Source organism: Eriocheir sinensis, unplaced genomic scaffold (genome assembly GCF_024679095.1).
Source record: "Eriocheir sinensis breed Jianghai 21 unplaced genomic scaffold, ASM2467909v1 Scaffold878, whole genome shotgun sequence".
Lineage (NCBI taxonomy): Eukaryota > Metazoa > Arthropoda > Malacostraca > Decapoda > Varunidae > Eriocheir > Eriocheir sinensis.
This window is the reverse complement of record NW_026112250.1, coordinates 65,422-86,398: the sequence shown is the minus strand read 5'-3', so window position 1 is coordinate 86,398 and position 20,977 is coordinate 65,422. Positions and strand designations below refer to the sequence as shown.

At 43.8% G+C, this 20,977-nt stretch overlaps 1 protein-coding gene across 16 annotated transcripts in view; it reads right to left on the bottom strand.

The window, feature by feature from the left end:
- LOC126994796 (ralA-binding protein 1-A-like) overlaps positions 1 to 20,977 on the bottom strand; it is a 140,142-nt gene that overhangs the window by 78,501 nt on the left and 40,664 nt on the right. For 15 of the 16 annotated variants that reach the window (XR_007749615.1, XR_007749619.1, XR_007749616.1 and 12 more), the window contains exon 2: positions 7,833 to 8,010. Coding sequence is in view for 10 of the 16 variants with exons in the window: in XM_050854067.1 (XP_050710024.1) it covers positions 7,833 to 8,010 (178 nt within the window). In the remaining 6 variants the exon portion in view is untranslated. Of the gene's footprint in view, positions 1 to 7,832; positions 8,011 to 9,268; positions 9,287 to 20,977 lie in introns of those variants that run through there. The other variant, XM_050854073.1, reaches the window with a different exon arrangement.

Genomic DNA, 20,977 nt, shown 5'->3' with positions numbered 1-20,977 from the left:
CCCCAAAAACCTCATACAGCACTTAAGCAACATCCAGTTACGCTGGAACAGGAATCAGGGTCGTGTGCATAAAACACCAGACCATACTTAGCATATACTTTCGAGTTATCCGCCATTGTAGACAAGTCATATGTGAGCAACGCTTCACATCGCATGTACACCAAGAGAGAGAGAGAGAGAGAGAGGGGGGGGGGAGGTATGGGGGAGAGAGAGGGCGGGGGGAGAGAGTGCGGGGGAGATGGAGGAGGGAGGGAAAGGGAAGGATGGGAGTAGGGGAAGCCAGGGGTGGAGGTAGGTGATGGATACACGTCACAAATACGTCACGCCTCACCTGTTCGAATGTGTAAGTGGCTCACGCAGGTGTTGCCATCACAGTCAGGAGTAAACGCCATAATTAACCACATCTGGCATTGCACAATAGCGTCAAAAATTAGCGGAGTGTGTGAAACAATCTGTGCCAAAGTCCCATGCTGATCCGAGTCTTCGTGTGAAAGATATTTGCGAAAAACGGCATGTCATAGGGTCTGATATGTATAGTAGATATCACCACCACCACCATCACCACCACCACCATTATCACCACATGTTCTAGTTCAAATCTCATCACCGTCAATACCAATCTCATCACCACCACCCATCACCACCTCCACCACCACCACCACCACCACTTGGCTTGTTATATCACCAGTCAACACCTCACCTACCTATACACACACCAATCTCATCACCACCACCCATCACCACCTCCACTACCACCACCACCACCACTTGGCTTGTTATATCACCAGTCAACACCACCGTATAATAAGCATCTACTCCCCCTCCCCCACCTCCCTGTCTTCTCTTTCAACACCAAAATCACCACTTATAATTATCACAACACACATTTTAAACAGTAGTAGTAGTAGTAGTAGTAGTAGTAGTAGCAATTATAGCATATTACACAACAAATCGTAGAGAAGTCTGACATACTACTACTACTTCTACTGATACAAACACTATTATAAGTATAAGCCAACACTCACCACTTATTCCTCGTCTTCATCTTCACCTCCTCTTCCTCACGTCCTCCTCGTCCTGGGTCCACCGGGCAAATGACGAGGAGAGAGGCTCGGAGGTGTGGCAAATGCTGGAGGCTGTTGTTGCTCATCACGTCTCGAAGCAATGTCCAGCGGGGAAAGGCTAGGAGGTGTGAGAAGAGGCTGGAGGCTGGGGGCTGGTCACGTCTTTACCCAGAGTCCAGCGGGGATAGGGTGACGAGAGGCTGGGACGGCTGACAAGATGCTGTTCATCACGTAACAAGGCGGGGTAGTTAACAAGTGGTTAGGCTGATGGTAGTTAGGTGGTTACTGATAGGGGTGTTTATATGCATTATGGCCTCTAGTGATTGAGTGAATGTATATATCAAGGGTTTTACATAGATTATATAGATACGTGGACATACCTTTTGTGTGGTGATATGGGTGAGAGATAAACACACACACACACACACACACACACACACACACACACACACACACACACACACACACACACGGGGACAAATTCTCTGTGCAGATTTTTTATAAAATTATAACAAATCTAAGAAATTAAGTTGAAAATGGTTGTTGTTGTTGTTGTTTACTCTGTACAAGATAAGAGTACATTAATGAACTTACGGCTGTGTGTGTGTGTGTGTGTGTGTGTGTGTGTGTGTGTGTGTGTGTGTGTGTGTGTGTGTGTGTGTGTGTGTGTGTGTGTGACGTGGCTCGGGGCGTACTGTGGTCGCAGCCTCCGCCGCCAGCCCCCGCAAAACAGCCCCGCTCAGCGCACCACCACCTCATCCAGGGGCGCGCTGACCCTTCAAAGCACCCCAAACTCACCCAAGAACTCTCCAAACACTCTCCGTGGCTGTGGTTGCTGGGTTGTGGCTGAGCGCGGCTGTGTGGTGGTTGAGTGGCGGGTTGTCGAAGTGTCGCCCCGGGTCTGAACGCTGAGGGGAGGGTGAGGCTGTCTCGCTATGTACAAGTTACCATAGAAAAGCTTATTATGAGGAATCGTTATTGTCTTGGCCGAGGAGAGATGTGCCGCTGGTGACGCTAAAACATCTCGGCAGGAAAATGTAAGAATATACGATTTGCTGACGCCGCTGATAACCTCACACCATGGAGGTAGGATTGGCGGGCCCGCTAGCCCCCTTCCTTGAGGTGAAGCCGTCGAACTGTCAAATTTACGGCCAAAAGATGGGGGTGGGCGAGCCTGACTTGAGACCTGACACCTGGCCGTAAAAATGACAGCTCGGGCAGATTCACTTAATTGGGCTGATGTCACCTCCACCAATTCTACCTCCATGGTGACACTGCTCTGAGGGTCGCATTCCTAAACGTCTCGGGCTTCAATTACGACTGTTTTTCAAGGCCACGGAAGAGATTAACCGGGTCTTCACGGGGGGGGTGTTTCCCGTTCAAGGTGCAGAGTTCGTGTTAATAATGTGAGAAAATGAGGGTTAAAGATAGGCTAAATAGGTCTAAAATCAGTGGGTGAGTGACACTGTCTGAGAAAAAGTGAGATAGCTCTAAAGTGAGGGAGGGTAGAGAGTCTGGGGTGGATGGGTTAGAGAGAAGGATTGTTGGCCTACATTTTAGTGTATGGTAGAGTGAGTTAGAACTAGTTTTAATCTGAGAAAATGATGGTTAAATATAGGGTAAATTTTCATGTCAAGCTATCACCGGGGTCACAAAACAGTCCATGAAAAGCCCAGAGCACCTTCCACGAGAGGCTTTTCCAACAGGCACAGGGAAGATTGACCGGGTTTTCTTGGGTGACTTTACCGTTGAAGGCGTAGAGGTCGTGTCAAGCTATGACCAGGGTCACAAAACAGTCCATGAAAATCCCAGAGCAACTTCTACTGTAGTCTTTTCCAGCAAGCGATCTGAGGCCCCGAGACGTTTATAAATTCGGGCTTGAGTCTGCCCTCCCTCCCGCTACAGTAACTTGGAGCGCGGGGTCTTATCAGGAGTTATCGGCATCAACATGTACAAAACAAATGATTCTTTTCTAAGACGTAAGCACGAAACTCAACAAAGCGCTCCGCTCGCTGCCAGCCTTCCTGACGCCGGGGGGCTGCTCTGGGGGCGGGGGAGGGAGGGTGGGCATTCTTAAGTGTCTCGGGGGCTCACTGTACGTTTCCCAAGACGTTACGAATATGGGTCTTGGGTCACCCCTCCCCGCCCCGCCTCGCTGCGCCCCGTTACCGCCCCGCCGAAGCCACCACGCTGGGCACTGGAGGTCACGAGATACGGGTACAAAACTAACAAAGAATTCAATGCCCCTGGTGATGGCCACGGCGGGGGGAGAGGGGCCGACCACAGGGGAGCCCCCGGGGGTTGTCTGTCTTAGGTGAACAGGTTATATGAAGCGCTGACTGCGACAAGGGGCCAAGCGCCAAAAGTAAACAAACGAGAAAACTGCATGTAAAGGTAATGACACTGCGTGCGTCGGTCGTTCACCATCGCTTTACTTTACCTGTCTCGTGTGTCCTAAACAGAGTATATGCAACTATGTGTTATACTTCGTTAGAGACTACATTTTCTTGGCTTTTACTTGATATACATTGATTTCGTAATGTTGAATAACAATAGAGATTTAAAATGATGACTAATGCAGTGTGTTAAGCAGGAACAATTTTCGGATTTTGAAAGTTTCACATGGCCCAGTAATTACTACCTTAGAAAAAACAATCAATTGATAAACAGCATCTCTTAATAGTTCATTTAGAACAGGTCTTAAACTCCTAAGTAAAAGATTAACTGTACGTATGTTCATTGAATGACAATAATTTTAGTCCTCCCCGCAGGCGCCACCCTATCCGCGTGAGGGAGGGACGATGCGTAACGCTGCCAGGCGTACGATAGCCTCCTCTTTGTGTTACCTTCCACTACACTTCTTCCCCGTTCGTCTCTCTCTCTCTCTCTCTCTCTCTCTCTCTCTCTCTCTCTCTCTCTCTCTCTCTCTCTCTCTCTCTCTCTCTCTCTCTCTCTCTCTCTCTCTCTCTCTCTCTCTCTCTCTCTCTTTCCTAGTCCTTTAGAATGCTTAGGTAATTATCATTACCACATTTTTATGAATTTTACTAATATAAAGAAAAACTCATTATGCCCAATAACTCCTACTATTGTCATAAATCTTACTGGTCAAACACCACATTTCAAACTATTTGTCAGTGTTTTCGTTGTATCCTCACACGTGCAGTATTTTTCAAACAACCATAAAAATACACGTCGTAAATGTTTCTCTTGATTGGCATCCTTATAGTACACAATTTACTGTGAAACTGGCAGATAGACTGTGATGTTAATTGACGGACTGTGAGGTTGACAGCCGTGCACTGTGTGGTTGACAGACGGACTGTGAGGCTAATTGGCACTGTAATGTTGACAGACACTGGGAGGTTGACACCGAGATTGATTGGCACTGTAAGATCGACATTGTGAGAATGGTGTGAGCGTAATACTGAGAAGTCGAGACACTGTGAGGTTGATTGGGACTGTAAAGTTGAAAAACTGTGAGGTTCATTGGCACTGTGAGATTGAACACAGTGTGTGAGGTTGATAGACAAAGTGAGGTTGAGAGACACTGTCAGGTTGACAAACAGTAATGTTGACACACTGTGTGGTTGAATGAAACTGTGAGGTTGACAGACGTTGAGATTGAGAGACCCTGTAAGGTTGACACAGTGAGGTTAAGACACTGTGAGGTTGAATGACACTGTGAGGTTGAATGACACTCTGAAGTTGACAGGCACTGTGAGGTTGAATGACACTGTGATGTTGACAGACAATGAAATTGACACACTGATGTTGAACGTCACTGATGTTGACATAAACTGAGGTTAACAGACACAGTGAGGTTGACGATCTGAAGTTAACACTGTTAGGTTGAATGACACAGTGAGGTTGGCAATGTGAGGTTGACAGGCACAGTGTGGTTGATAATCTGAGGTTGACACTGTTACGTTGAATGACACAGTGTGGTTCAGATACTGCGGTTGACAATATGAGGTTGAAACTTTAAGGTTGACAGATACTGAGGTTGACAGACACTGTGAGGTTGATATACACTATGAGATTGCCTCACTCTGAGGTTGAGAGACACCTTGAGGTTGACAAACTGTAAGGCTGAATGATACTTTGTGGATGACAGACACTGTGAGGTTGACAAACTGTGAGGCTGAATGATACTTTGTGGATGACAGACACTGTGAGGTTGATACTGAGGTGAGAGACGCTTTGATGTTGACACTGTCAGGTTGAAACCTACTATGAGGTTAACACTGAAGTTGTAGATACTGTGAGGTTGAAAGACACTCTGAGGTTGACAGACACTGTAAGGTCGAAGGACACTGTAAGGTTGATTAGCACTGTGAGGTAAAATGACACAGTAAGATTGATTGACACTGTGAGGTCGGAAGACACTGTATGGTTGATTGGCGTTGTGAGGTTGACTGACTAAGGTTGACACTGTAAGGTTGATTGGCACTGTGAAGCAGACACCCATTATAAGGTTGATTGGCACTGAGGTCGAAAGATGCTTTGAGGCTGATAAAGTGAGGATGATTGACATTATGAAGTTGACAGACACTGTGAGGTTTGAGACACTGTGAGGTTGATTGACACAATGAGGATGACAATGTGAGATTGACTGACACTGTGAAATTAATACACTGTGAGGTTGACTGAATATGAGTTTGACACTGTGAGGATGACAGATACTTGAAGTTGATTGACACCATGAGCGTGTGAGGTTGGCAGACACACTAACTCAAGACTGGCCGCAGAATGGAGTTGAAACGTTGACACCTGACACACTGGATGATGCAGTAAATTGAATGCCCCTGAGCACCTGGTGTCAAGGTCATGACTTTTTATTACGTCTAGGCTGACGCAACAGTAGCATGGTGGTGTCCGTGCCCGAAATGGAAGGTCTTCGGCTGAATTTGTGTTTTCTCGGACCCATTTACAGTTAATTTACTCGAAACATGGAATGAGTGGTCATCAATGAATATTAGCATGTGATAAAGTTGAAAGTGACGATGTTGAATGTAGTCTGCCAATGACAATTTCTAATTAATACATTGAATATTAGCGTAATACATAGGTATTTGTCACATGCAGCCCTATTATGACACGCCCATTTTTTCCTTTCTCGTCCTCCCCTCTCTCCCTCCCTCCCACCATGACTTCCTTCACCAACGTAACCTTCTCTCTCTCTCTCTCTCTCTCTCTCTCTCTCTCTCTCCTTCTTCTTCTTCTTCTAATATTCATTGATAAGTTGCACTGGAAGGACGGGTGACACTTTTTTTCTAGCGCCGCTGCATTCATCATTAACAAACAAAAACCCTAATGCATATTCCCAGCTACAACACATGTCAAATTGAAGAAAACCAAGCAAACAAAAAAAATTGATGAGTGCCCGACACACGACGTGTTGGTTCTTCCCCGTCCCCCCTTCCCACTCCCCCTCCGCCAGGGCCCCTCCCCCACCCCCGCCATCGCCGCCCGCGCCATGTTTGCCGGGGCTAGCTTCCGGCCGGCGAGTGAAATGTTCGTATAAATGTCTTTGTTTTCAATATGTGGATATTTATCTGCATTTTAAGGACACTATCGTGTTCATGAGAGATTTTCCTACAAATTGCAATGTAGATTTCAGCTTTCAATGAACCAACTTTCGAATAAAGCGAGCAAAAATAAAACATATTATAAACATTTTTTTACATCGTCACAGTTCAACTCATGGTAAAACCATTTTCTATTTTGTTTTGTCAAGTTTTTACACTACATCATGATTCTACAGTTACTGGTGAGTCTGATGGTGTCAACCGAAACTGACTATCTCTCATATGAGGTTAGCTATGGCATGTAATATTGCATTCAATCATGCAAGATGTAGCCTGCCATCAGTGTGCAGCCAATCAGCTGCGACCTTGGCCTTGGCGCCAGCAATGCCGTACGAAAGTTTGGGCTGGCTGGTGAGGCACGTATTGCTAGAGAAACCTTACGTATCAAAGTCCCTCCGATAAAGTTCCTTTATACTGCCAGTTAAAGAAACTTTCATGTATATGATGATAATTTTTGGGTAACAATAGTGTATACTAATGTTTTGTGTTAGAATTGACCACGATTATCAACAACTGCCTCTGCAAACGTGTGATATTTACTGAATGAGACGGTGATGGCAATGACATGGTTGATGAGCTACACACTACTGTGATTAATCAACGTTTGCTGCACGGACAGCAGAGCTACGATCATATTACTGTTGTTTCTAAGAAGAAGGGAAAATTATAGAGCTAAGTACACTATTAACTCAATTTCACGGTGGTTGGCGCTTGGCCCCTTGTCGCACGCAGCCACTCATATAAAGGTATTTACAGGGACCGTGGACAAGGCCGGGGTCACGGAACGCACGCACGCACGCACTCGATTTCTCTCTAAAGTACCTCCTGAAACGGCGCCACCGACTGGTGTTGAGTGGTGATAAAGTGGTGATGAAAGGGTGATGGAGTTGAGATTTGGTGGTGATGGTGGTGGTGGTTTGGAAGAAGAGGAGGAGGAGGAGGAGGAGGAGGAGGGGGGTAAGGATGGTGTTAAAGGGTCAGAGACATGGTGGTGGTGGTGAAAAATGGTGATGAAAAACGGTGATGAGACTGGTAAAACGAAGGGAGGAAGAGGATTACTGAAGTGGTGAGAGAGAGAGAGAGAGAGAGAGAGAGAGAGAGAGAGAGAGAGAGAGAGAGAAAATAAATAAATAAATATAAAAGCAAATAAATAACTACCATAAAGAAAATCCCTAGTTACCCTTGCAATGATGTGTCCCATATGCTTGAACATGTATTGTAGCAGCAGGCGGTTGGCGGTTGGCAGGCGGTTGATCAGCTGGCGCATGGCCTCGGCGCGCTCCCCGGGGTTAGGAATGATCGCTACGTCCTCAAAGTGTGGCATCATGTCCGACGTCAACACTGGCTCCGGCAACTCCCTGCAGAACGGTCATTTTGATTATTATTATTATTATTATTGTTATGTCCGACGGCATCACTGGCTCCGGCAACTCCCTGCAGAATGGTCATTTGGATTATTATTATTATTATTATTATTATTATTATTATTATTATTATTATTATTATTATTATTATTATTATTATTATTATTATTGTTATGTCCGACGGCATCACTGGCTCCGGCAACTCCCTGCAGAATGGTGATTTGGATTACCAAACCTTATCTAACCTTACCAAACCTAATCTAACCTTACAAACCCTAATCTAACCCTACCTAACCTAATCTAACCTTAGCAAACCTCATCTAACCCTCCCTAACCTAATCTAACCTTACCTAACCTAATCTAACCTTACCTAACCTAATCTAACATTACCTAACCTTATCTAACCTTACCTAACCTATTCTAACCTTACCTAGCCTAATCTAGCCTTACCTAACCTAATCTAACCTTATCTAACCTAATCTAACTTTACCTAACATAATGTAACCTTACCAAACCTTATCTAGCCTTACCAAACCTAATCTAACCTTACCAAACCTAATCTAACCCTACCTAACCTAATCTAACCTTACCAAACCTAATCTAACATTACCTAACCTAATCTAACCTTACCTAACCTAATCTAACCTAATCTAACCTTCCATAACCTAATCTAACTCTACCAAACCTTATTTAACCTTATCTAACCTAATCTAACCTTACCGAACCTAATCCAACCTTACCTAACCTAATATGACCTTGCAAAACCTTAGCAAACCTAGTCTACCCCTACCTAACCTAATCTGACCTTACCAAACCTTACCTAACCTAACCTAATCTAACCTTACACACACACACACACACACACACACACACACACACACACACACACACACACACACACACACACACAGAAACGGTAAAAGATAGAGAGAAAAATAGAAAAAAAAAATCACTCATTTATATTGCAGTTGTTAGCACTGGAGCAATTGAGTGTGTTGGGTGTGATTTTGGATGAATTCGGTGTGTTGGGTGAGCCTGGATGCAGTTTAACCCTTCCTCTGCACCTTGAACCTGTAAAACACTCGGGAAGGCCTGATTGACGTCCTTTTTAAGCTTTGGGAATAGGTTATGTGCGGCAGCCCAGAGCCAAAACAATGACTTGAGTCACTCATTCATTAATTAAGACTAATGAAACGTGTAATAATTCCTGCGATGGTCAAATAGTATCTTGAAAATAAGGTCAAACATTCACAGTCCAGCGGCGCCCTCAGACCGGACACGGCGCCGCAGATTACTGGTGTGGCAGTGCCCTGGCACTGCGTGGGGCAGCACTGTGGGGACCCTGACCACCTCAAGCCCTGCAGGAGGCCATGGAGGGAGCCTTGGGGCGGGCTGAGGGGCCGAGGCGGGCTGTCGGTCTTGCTCTTGCTCTTGCTGTACAGGTGACCCGTTGGAGAGTCAGGCCTTCGTATCGGCACAACCTGTAATAAACAAAACAACACAAGCAGTATCCATTACAAATCTTCCAATTCCCTATTTTTTGCACACCACATCTTTGCCAGAAAACTCTTCATGGCTTCTATAATTCTCTCTCTCTCTCTCTCTCTCTCTCTCTCTCTCTCTCTCTCTCTCTCTCTCTCTCTCTCTCTCTCTCTCTCTCTCTCTCTCTCTCTCTCTCTCTCTCTCTCTCTGTGTGTGTGTGTGTGTGTGTGTGTGTGTGTGTGTGTGTGTGTGTGTGTGTGTGTGTGTGTGTGTGTGTGTGTGTGTGTGTGAGACTGACTGACTTTCTTAACGGTTGGACTGACTGTCACTGACTGGCTGACTGAATAACTGACTGACTGAATGCACTGATATCCTCAAAAATGCTGTCTTACGAGGGTAGACTTATAACTATTCCTGCGCGTCAGCTCATCTTGGGGGTCAGGGGTCAAGCTGTACTTAGCCAGCTTGTCCCTACATGAAAACTACACACATCAACCTTGACCTCGAATATATTATAAACTTGAAGTCAATGCATGGATATGTAAAGGTCATAATAAATTACTTTTTGATCATAATGACATCTGTTTTCACTTTATAACACCTGTAGTAGTATATAGTAGTAGTAGTAGTACGTAGTAGTAGTAGTTGATTTACAGAAAAAAAACCGCTTTTATTCCTTTTTCTATTTCCCAGAGGCATTTCATCTTATGTAGAAAAGGATGAGGAAGCCGTTCATGGCCTGAAATGAACGCACCGGGCAAAATGAACGGTGTTAGGGGGTATGGTCCCCCTTGCGAAAAACAGTAAAGATTGAATTTTATGGTATAGTTTTTAGTTTGAACTTTGAAATGGGCACCTACCCCATGCAGAAACGTCCGCCGAATCGAACGGTGCTTTCAGAATTGCTTTACGATGAACGGTAATGGAGTTATTGTCATTTTACGATGTATTTTATTCGGCTATTTTTATATAAAAAAATAAAATGAAGTCATTTCCATATTCCACCTACTCCCATTAGCCCCACCCCCATTACCATCAACCTTATCCCCCTTTAATTATCAACACGTAAATTACTGACACTATTTAATCCCTATTCGACACCTGACATGACCTATTTTCGAATTCCACCTATTCCCATTAGTCCCCCCATTACTTTTCATCCCCTCCCCCTTTAATTATCACCCCGCAATTTACTGACCCCATTTACTCCCTATCCGACACCGAACTTGACCTAATTACGAATTCCACCTACTCCCAATAGCCCTCCCACTTACCCTAACCCCCCGCCCCCTCTGATCATCACCACACAATTTACTGACCCCATTTACCCAGTATTCGACACCTCACATGACCTATTTTCGAGTTTCACCTACTCCCTTTGGCCCCCCCCAGTTACCGTTAACCTCCGCACCCTTTAATTATCACCACGCAATTTACTGACCCCATTTTCCCTTTATTCGATACGGAACATGACCTAATTACGAATTCCACGTACTCCCATTAGCCCCCCCGACATTATCATGAACCCCCGCCCACTCTAATTATCACCAAGCAATTTACTGACCCCATTAACAACCTTCTCGACACCCCATATGACCTATTTCCGAATTCTAGCATCTAGATCTTCTTCCTCTTCCTGAGGCCTTATAACGGAGCTATGCACGGTAACCACTGCATCGCGGAGCAAGGTCTTCTTCCTCTTCTTCTTTTGACCCATCACACAACACCTAATCTTATGAATTGCTGTTTTCTTACTCTAACCTAACTCGTGAAATCGAGTTAAGTTAGGCTAAGGGAACAGCAATTCATAAGTATGGGTGTTGTGTCGACGTGTATAAAAAATGTCATATTTCTCGCTTAGTTTTTAATCTGAACTTTGCAAAGCGTATCTAATCGATGGTGAAAATTCCGACGAATCGAATGGTACACTCAGAATTGCTTTAAGATAACAACTAACGGATATATTTGCATATAACTGTCAGGAATGTTCGGGGATTTTTTTGATTTACAGAAAAAACCGCTTTTATTAATTTTTCTATTTTCCAGAGGCATTTCATCTTATGTAGAAAAGGGTGAGGAAGGCGTTCATGGCCTGAAATCGACGCCCCAAGCAAAATCAACGGTGTTTGGGGGTATGGTCCCCTTTGCGAAAAACAAGAAAAGATGAATTTTATCGCTTAGTTTTTAGTATGAACTTTGAAATGGGCACCTACCCCATGCAGAAACGTCCGGCGAATTGAATGGCACTTTCAGAACTGCTTTACGATGAACGCTAATGGAGTTATTGTTATTTTACGATGTATTTCATTAGGCTTTTTTTATATAAAAAAATAAAATGAAGCCATTTCCGTATTCCACCTACTCCCATAAGCCACCCCCCCCCCCCATTACCATCAACCTTATCCCCTTTTAATTATCACCACGCAAATATCTGACCCGATTTATTCCCTATTCGACACCTTAGATGACCTATTCTCAAATTCCACCTATTCCCATTAGCCCCCCCATTACTTTTCATCCCCGCCCCCTTTATCACCATACGCAATTTACTCACTATTCGACACCGAACATGACCTAACTACGAATTCAAGATACTCCCAATAGCACCCCCCTTACCTAACCTCCGCCCCTCTGATTATCACCACGCAATTTACTGACCCCATCTACTCAGTATTCGACACCTCACATGACCTTTTTTCGAGTTTCTCTTACTGACATTAGCCCCGTCCTCATTACCGCAAACCCCCGCCCTCTTTAATTATTACCACGCAATTTACTGACCCCATTTACCCCTGATTCGATACCGAACATGACTTAATTACGAATACCACCTACTCCCATTAGTCCCCCCCATTATCATGAACCTCCGCCCCTCTAATTATAGCCACGCAATTTATTGACCCCATTTACCCCCTACTCGACACCCATATTACCTATTTCCGAATTCTAGCATTTAGATCTTCCTTTTCTTCTTGAGGCCTTATAACGGAGCTATGCACGGTAACCACTGCATCGCGGAGCAAGGTCTTCTTTCTCTTCTTCTTTTGACCCATTACACAACACCCAATCTTATGAATTGCTGTTTTCTTACTCTATCCTAACTCGTGAAATTGTATTATGTTATGCTAAAGAAGCAACAATTCATAAATATGGGTGTTGTGACGACGTGTATGGAAAATGTGATATTTCTCGCTTAGTTTTTACTTTGAACTTTGCAAAGCGTACGTAATCGATGCTGAAAAATCCGACGAATCGAATAGTACACTCAGAATTGCTTTTAGGGGAAAAGATGAATTTTATCGCTTAGTTTTTAGTATGAACTTTGAAATGGCACCTACCCCATGCAGAAACGTCCGCCGAATCGAATGGTACTTTCAGAATTGCTTTACGATGAACGCTAATGAAGTTATTGTCATTTTACGATGTATTTTATTAGGCTATTTTTATTTAAAAAAATAAAATGAAGCCATTTCCGTATTCCACCTACTCCCATTAACCCCCCCCCCCCCATTACCATCAACCTCATCCCACCTTAATTATCACCACGCAAATTACTGACCCGATTTATTCCCTATTCGACACCTGAGATGACCTATTCTCGAATTCCACCTATTTCCATTAGCCCCCCCCATTACTTTTCATCTCCACCCCCTTTAATTATCACCACGCAATTTACTGACCCCATTTACTCCCTATTCGACACCGAACATGAACTAATTACGAATTCCACCTACTCCCAATAGCCCCCTCCCCTTATCTTAACCCCCGCCCCCTCGAATCATCACTCCACATTTTACTGACCCCATTTACCCAGTATTCGGCATCTCACATGACCTATTTTTGAGTTTTACTTACTCCCATTAGCACCCCCCAATTACCGTTAACCCCCGCCCCCTTTAATTATCACCACTCAATTTACTGACCCCATTTACCCTTTATTCGATACCGAGCATGACCTAATTACGAATTCCAATTACTCCCATTAGCCCCCCCCACATTATCATGAACCCCCGCCCTATCTAATTATCACCACGCAATTTACTGACCCCATTAACCCTCTACTCGACACCCCATATGACCTATTTCCGAATTCTAGCATCTAGATCTTCTTTCTCTTCTTGAGGCCTTATAACGGAGCTATGCACGGTAACCACTGCATCGCGGAGCAAGGTCTTCTTCCTCTTCTTCTTTTGACCCATCACACAACACCCAATCTTATGAATTGCTGTTTTCTTACTCTAACCTAACTCGTGAAATCGAGTTAGGTTAGACTAATGGAACAGCAATTCATAAGTATGGGTGTTGTGTCGACGTATGGAATAATGATTTTTCTCGCTTAGTTTTTACTCTGAACTTTGCAAAGCGTATCTAATCATGAAAACCGTCGAATGGTACCTAGTACACTCAAGATATAAAGATAAAGCTTAACGGTATATATACATATAACTATGTTCGGAGATTTTTTGATTTTGATCAAAAAAACCGCTTTTATTCCTTTTTCTATTTCCCAGAGGCATTTCATCTTATGTGAAAAGGAGAGGAAGCCGTTCATAGCCTGAAATCAACGCCCCAGGCAAAAATAGGTTGTGTTTGGGGGTATGGTCCCCTTTGCGAAAAACAAGAAAAGATGAATTTTATCGCTTAGTTTTTAGTATGAACTTTGAAATGGGCACCTACCCCATACACAAACGTCCGCCGAATCGAACGGTCCTTTAAGAATTGCTTTACGATGAACACTAATGGAGTTATTGTCATTTTACGATCTATTTTATTGGGCTATTTTTATATAAAAAAAATAAAATGAAGTCATTTCCGTATTCCACCTGCTCCCATTAGCCCCCCCCAATTACCATCAACCTCATCCCCCTTTAATTATCACCACGCAAATTACTGACCCGATTAATTCCCTATTCGATACCTGAGATGACCTATTCTTGAATTCCACCTTTTCCCATTAGCTCCCCCCCATTACTTTTCACGCTAGCCCCCTTAATTATCACCACGCAATTTAATAACCCGATTTACTCCCTATTCGATACCGAACATGACCTAATGACGAATTCCACCTACTCCCAATAGCACCCCTTATCCTAATCCCATTTACCCATTATTCGATACCGAAGATGACCTAAATACGAATTCCAATTACTGCCATTAGCCCCCCCCCCACATTATCATGAGCCTCCGCCCACTCTAATTATCACCACGCAATTTATTGACCCCATGAACCCCTTACTCGACACCCCATATGACCTATTTCCGAATTCTAAAATCTAGACCTTCTTCTTCTTCTTGAGGCCTCATAACGAAGCTATGCACAGTAACAACTGCAAGGTCTTCTTCCTCCTCTTCTTTTGACCCATCCCACAACACCCAATCTTATGAATTGCTGGTTTCTTACTCTAACCCAACTCGTGAAATCGAGTTAGGCTAGGCTAATGGAACAGCAATTCATAAGTATCGGTGTTGTGTCGACATGTATGGAAAATGTTATATTTCTCGCTTAGTTTTTACTCTGAGCTTTGGAAAGGGTACCTAATTGATGCAGAAAACTCCGACGAATCGAATGGTACACCTAGAATTGCTGTAAGATAAAAACTAACGGGTATATTTGCATACAACTATCAGGAATGTTTGAGGATTTTTTTGATTTACAGAAAAAAAAACTTTTCTCCCATTTTCTATTTTCGAAAGGCATTTCATCTTATGTAGAAAAGGATGAGGAAGCAGTTCATGGCCTGATAAGAACGCCCCAGTCAAAATTAACTGTGTTTGGGGGTATGGGCTCCATTGCGAAAAACAAGATGAATTTTATCACCTAGTTTTTTGTATGGACTTTGAAATGAGCACCTACCCCATGCATAAACATCCGCCGATTAAAATGGTACTTTCAGAATTGCTTTGCGAAGAACGGTAATGGAGTTATCATTTTACGATGTATATCATGGGGCTGTTTTTATAAAAATTAAATAAAATGAAGCCATTTCCGTATTCCACCTACTCCCATTAGCCCCCCCCCCCCATTATCATCAACCTCATCCCCCTTTAATTATCACCACGCAAATTACTGACCAGATTTATTCCCTATTCGACACCTGACATGACCTATTTTCGATTTTTTTTTTTTTTTTTTTTTTAAAACAAAGGAGGCAGCTCAAGGGCAATAAAAAAGAAAACAATAATAATAAAAAAAAAGCCCGCTACTTGCTGCTCCCAAAGTAAAACAAAAGAGGTGGCCGAAAGGAAGATTAAATACAGGAGGAGAGGTGTCCTGATACCCTCCTCTTGAGAGAGTTCAAGTCGTAGGCAGGAGGAAATGCAGATGAAGAAAGATTGTTCCAGAGTTTACCAGCGTAAGGGATGAAAGAGTGAAGATGCTGGTTTACTCTTGCATAAGTGGTTTGGACAGTATAGGGATGAGCATGAGTAGAAAGTCGAGTGCAGAGGGGCCGCGGGAGGGGGGGAGGCATGCAGTTAGCAAGTTCAGAAGAGCAGTCAGCGTGGAAATATCGATAGAAGATAGAAAGAGAGGCAACATTGCGGCGGAATTTAAGAGGTAGAAGACTATCAGTATGAGGAGGAGAGCTGATGAGACGAAGAGCCTTTGCCTCCACTCTGTCCAGAAGAGCTGTGTGAGTGGAGCCCCCCACACATGAGATGCATACTCCATACGAGGGCGGACAAGGCCCCTGTATATGGACAGCAACTGTTCATGGGAGAAGAACTTGAGGAGACGGTACAGAACGCCCAGCCTCGAGGAAGCTGATTTAGTAAGAGATGAGATATGAAGTTTCCAGTTGAGATTTTGAGTTAAGGATAGACCGAGGATGTTTAGTGTTGAGGAAGGTGATAGCTGGGTGTTGTCAAAGAATAGGGGATAGTTGTTTGGAAGATTGTGTCGAGTGGATAGGTGGAGAAACTGTGTTTTGAGGCGTTGAAGGACACCAGGTTCTTCTTGCCCCAATCGGAAATAATAGTAAGGTCTGAGGCTAAGCGTTCTGCAGCCTCCAGCCTTGAGTCGCTAAGTTCCTGAAGGGTGGGTCTTCTATTAAAAGAAGTTGAATAATGCAGAGTGGAATCATCGGCGTAGGAATGGATAGGACAGTTCGTTTTGGAAAGATCATCAATGAACAACAGAAAAAGAGTGGGAGATAGGACAGAACCCTGTGGGACACCACTGTTAATAGATTTAGGGGAAGAACAGTGACCGTCTACCACGGCAGAAATAGAACGGTCAGAAAGGAAACTGGAGATAAAGGTACAGAGAGAAGGATAGAAACCGTAGGAGGGTAGTTTAGAAAGCAAAGATTTGTGCCAGACCCTATCAAAAGCTTTTGATATGTAAGCGCAATAGCAAAAGTTTCACCGAAACGGCTAAGAGAGGATGACCAAGAGTCAGTTAAGAAGGCTAGGAGATCACCAGTAGAACGCCCCTTGCGGAACCCATACTGGCGATCAGATAGAAGGTCAGAAGTGGAAAGGTGCTTTTGAATCTTCCGGTTAAGGATTGATTCAAAAGCTTTAGATAGACAAGAAAGTAAAGCAATAGGACGGTAGTTTGAGGGATTGGAGCGGTCACCCTTCTTAGGTACAGGCTGTATGAAGGCATACTTCCAGCAAGAAGGAAAGGTAGATGTTGACAGGCAGAGGCGAAAGAGTTTGACCAGGCAGGGTGACAGCACGGAGGCACAGTTTTTAAGGACAATAGGAGGCACTCCATCAGGTCCATAAGCCTTCTGAGGATTGAGGCCAGAGGGCATAGAAAACATCATTTGAAGAATCTTTATAACAGGCATAAAGGAGTCAGAGGGGGGATGAGTAGGAGGAATATGCCCAGAATCGTCCAGAGTGGAGTTTTTAGAAAAAGTTTGAGGGAAGAGTTCAGCCTTAGAGATAGATGAGACGGCAGTGTTGCCGTCAGGACTGAGGAGTAGAGGGAAAGATGAAGAAGTGAAGTTGGAGGAGATGTTTTTGGCTAGATGCCAGAAGTCACGGGAAGAGTTAGAGAAAGCAAGGTTTTGACATTTTCTATTAATGAAAGAATTTTTGGTTAGTCGGAGAATAGATTTGGCACGATTTCGGGCAGAAATGTAAAGTTCATAATTAGCATTAGTTTGAAGGCTCTGGTATCTTTTGTGAGCTACCTCTCTATCATTGACAGCACGAGAACAAGCGTGATTAAACCAAGGCTTTTTAGCGTGAGGAGAAGAGAAAGAACGAGGAATGTATGCCTCCATTCCAGAGACAATCACCTCTGTGATGCGCTGAGCACACACAGAGGGGTCTCTATCCTGGAAGCAATAATCATTCCACGGGAAATCGGAAAAGTACATCCTCAGGTCGTCCCACCGAGCTGAAGCAAAATGCCAGAAGCATCGCCTTTTCGGTGGGTCCACAGGGTGTACAGGAGCGATAGGACAGGATGCAGAAATAAGATTGTGATCGGAGGAGCCCAATGGAGAGAACAGTTTGACAGAATAAGCAGAAGGGTTTGAGGTAAGGAAGAGGTCTAGAATGTTGGGCCGATCTCCAAGACGGTCAGGAATACGTGTAGGGTGCTGGACCAACTGCTCTAGGTCATTGAGGATAGCAAAGTTGTAGGCTTGTTCACCAGGATGGTCAGTGAAAGAGGATGAAAGCCAAAGCTGGTGGTGAACATTGAAATTAACGTTAACCCCCGCCCCATTTAATTAACACCACGCAATTTACTGACCCCATTTACCCCTTTTTCGATTCCGAACATGACCTAACTACAGATTCCATTTACTCCCATTAGCCCCCGCCACATTATAATGAAACTCTGCCCCCTCTAATTATCACCACGCAATTTACTGACCCCATTAACCCCCTACTCGACACCCCATATGACCTATTTCCGAATTCTAAAATCTAGACCTTCTTCTTTTTCTTGAGGCCTTAAGACGGAGCTATGCACAGTAACCACTGCAAGGTCTTCTTCCTCTTCTTCTTTTGACCCATCCCACAACACCCAATCTTATGAATTGCTGTTTTCTTACTGTACCCTAATGCGTGAAATCGAGTTAGGTTAAGCTAATGGAACAGCAATGCATATGTATGGGTGTTGTGTCGACGTGTATGGAAAATGTGATATTTCTCGCTTAGTTTTTACTCTGAACTTTGCAAAGGGTACCTAATCGATGCAGAAAACTCCAACGAATCGAATGGAACACTCAGAATTGCTCTAAGATAAAAACTAACGGGTATATTTGCATATAACTATCAGGAATATTCGGGGATTTTTTTGATTTACAGAAAAAAGCCGCTTGTATTCCTTTTTCTATTTCCCAGAGGCATTACATCTTATGCAGAAAAAAATGAGGAGGCCGTTCATGGGCTGAAATCAACGCCCCAGGCAAGATTAACGGTGTTTAGGGGTATGGTCCCATTTGCGAAAAACAAGAAAAGATGAATTTTATCGCTTAGTTTTTAGTATGAGCCTTGAATTGGGCCCCTACCCCATGCGGAAACGTCCGCCGAATCGAATGGTACTTTCAGAATTGCTTTACGATGAACGCTAATGAAGTTATTGTCATTTTACGATGTATATAACTAGGCTATTTTTATTTAAAAAAATAAAATGAAGCTGTCTCCGTATTCCACCTACTTCCATTAACCCCCCCCCCCCCCCCCATTACCATCAACCTCATCACACCTTAATTATCACCACGCAAATTACTGACCCGATTAATTCCCTATTAGACACCTGAGATGACCTATTCTCGAATTCCACCTATTTCCAGTAGCCCCCCCCCATTACTTTTCATCTCCACCCCCTTTAATTTTCACCACGCAATTTACTGACCCCATTTACTCCCTATTCGACACCGAACATGAACTAATTACGAATTCCACCTACTCCCAATAGCCCCCTCCCCTTATCTTAGCCCCCCGCCCCCTCTGATCATCACCCCACATTTTACTGACCGTATTTACCCAGTATTCGACACCTCACATGACCTATTTTTGAGTTTTACCTACTCCCATTAGCACCCCCAATTACCGTTAACCCCCGCCCCCTTTAATTATCACCACTCAATTTACTGACCCCATTTACCCTTTATTCGATACCGAGCATGACCTAATTACGAATTCCAATTACTCCCATTAGCCCCCCCCACATTATCATGAACCCCCGCCCTATCTAATTATCACCACGCAATTTACTGACCCCATTAACCCTCTACTCGACACCCCATATGACCTATTTCCGAATTGTAGCATCTAGATATTCTTTCTCTTCTTGAGGCCTTATAACGGAGCTATGCACGGTAACCACTGCATCGCGGAGCAAGGTCTTCTTCCTCTTCTTCTTTTGACCCATCACACAACACCCAATCTTATGAATTGCTGTTTTCTTACTCTAACGTAACTCGTGAAATCGAGTTAGGTTAGGCTAATGGAATGCCAATCAATAAGCATGGGTGTTGTGTCGACGTATGGAAAATGTGATATTTCGCTTAGTTTTACTCTGAACTTTGCAGAGCCTACGTAATCGATGCTGAAAACTCCGACGAATCGAATGGTACACTCAGAATGATCATTTTACGATGTATTTTATTAGGCTCTTTTTTTATAAAATAATAAAATGAAGTCATTTCCGTATTCCACCTACTCCCATCAACCCCCCCCTTTACCATCAATCTCATCCCCCTTTAATTAACACCACGTAAATTACTGACCCGATTTAATTCCTATTCGACATCTGACATGACCTATTTTCGAATTCCACCTATTCCCTTTAGACCCCAAATAACTTTTCATTCCCAGCCCCTTTAATTATCACCACGCAATTTACTGACTCCATTTACGCAGTATTCGACACCTCTCTTGACCTTTTTCCGAGTGTTACTACTCCCATTAGCCCCCCAATTACCGTTAACCCCCGCCCCCTTTAAATATCACCATGCAATTTACTGACCTAATTTACCCCTCATTCGATACCGAACATGACCTAATTACGAATTCCACGTTCTCCTATAAGCCCCCCCCCCACATTATCATGAACCCCCGCCCTCTAGTTATCACAACGCAATTTACTGACCCCATTTACCCCTTATTCGATACCGAACATGACCTAATTAAGAATTCCACCTACTCACATTAGCCACCCCCCACATTATCATGAACCCGCATCCCCTCTAATTATCACCACGCAATTTACTGACCCCATTAACCCCCTGCTCGACACCCCATATGACCTCTTTCTGAATTCTAGCATCTAGATCTTCTTCCTCCTCTTGAGTCCTTATAACGGAGGTATGCACGGTAACCACTGCAGGGTCTTCTTCTTCTTCTTTTGACCTATCCCACAACACCCAATCTTATGAATTGCTGTTTTCTTACTCTAACCTAACTCGTGAAATCGAGTTAGGTTAAGGTAAGGGAACAGCAATTCATAAGGTTGGGTGTTGTGTCGACATGTATGGGAAAAGTGATATTTCTCGCTTAGTTTTTACTC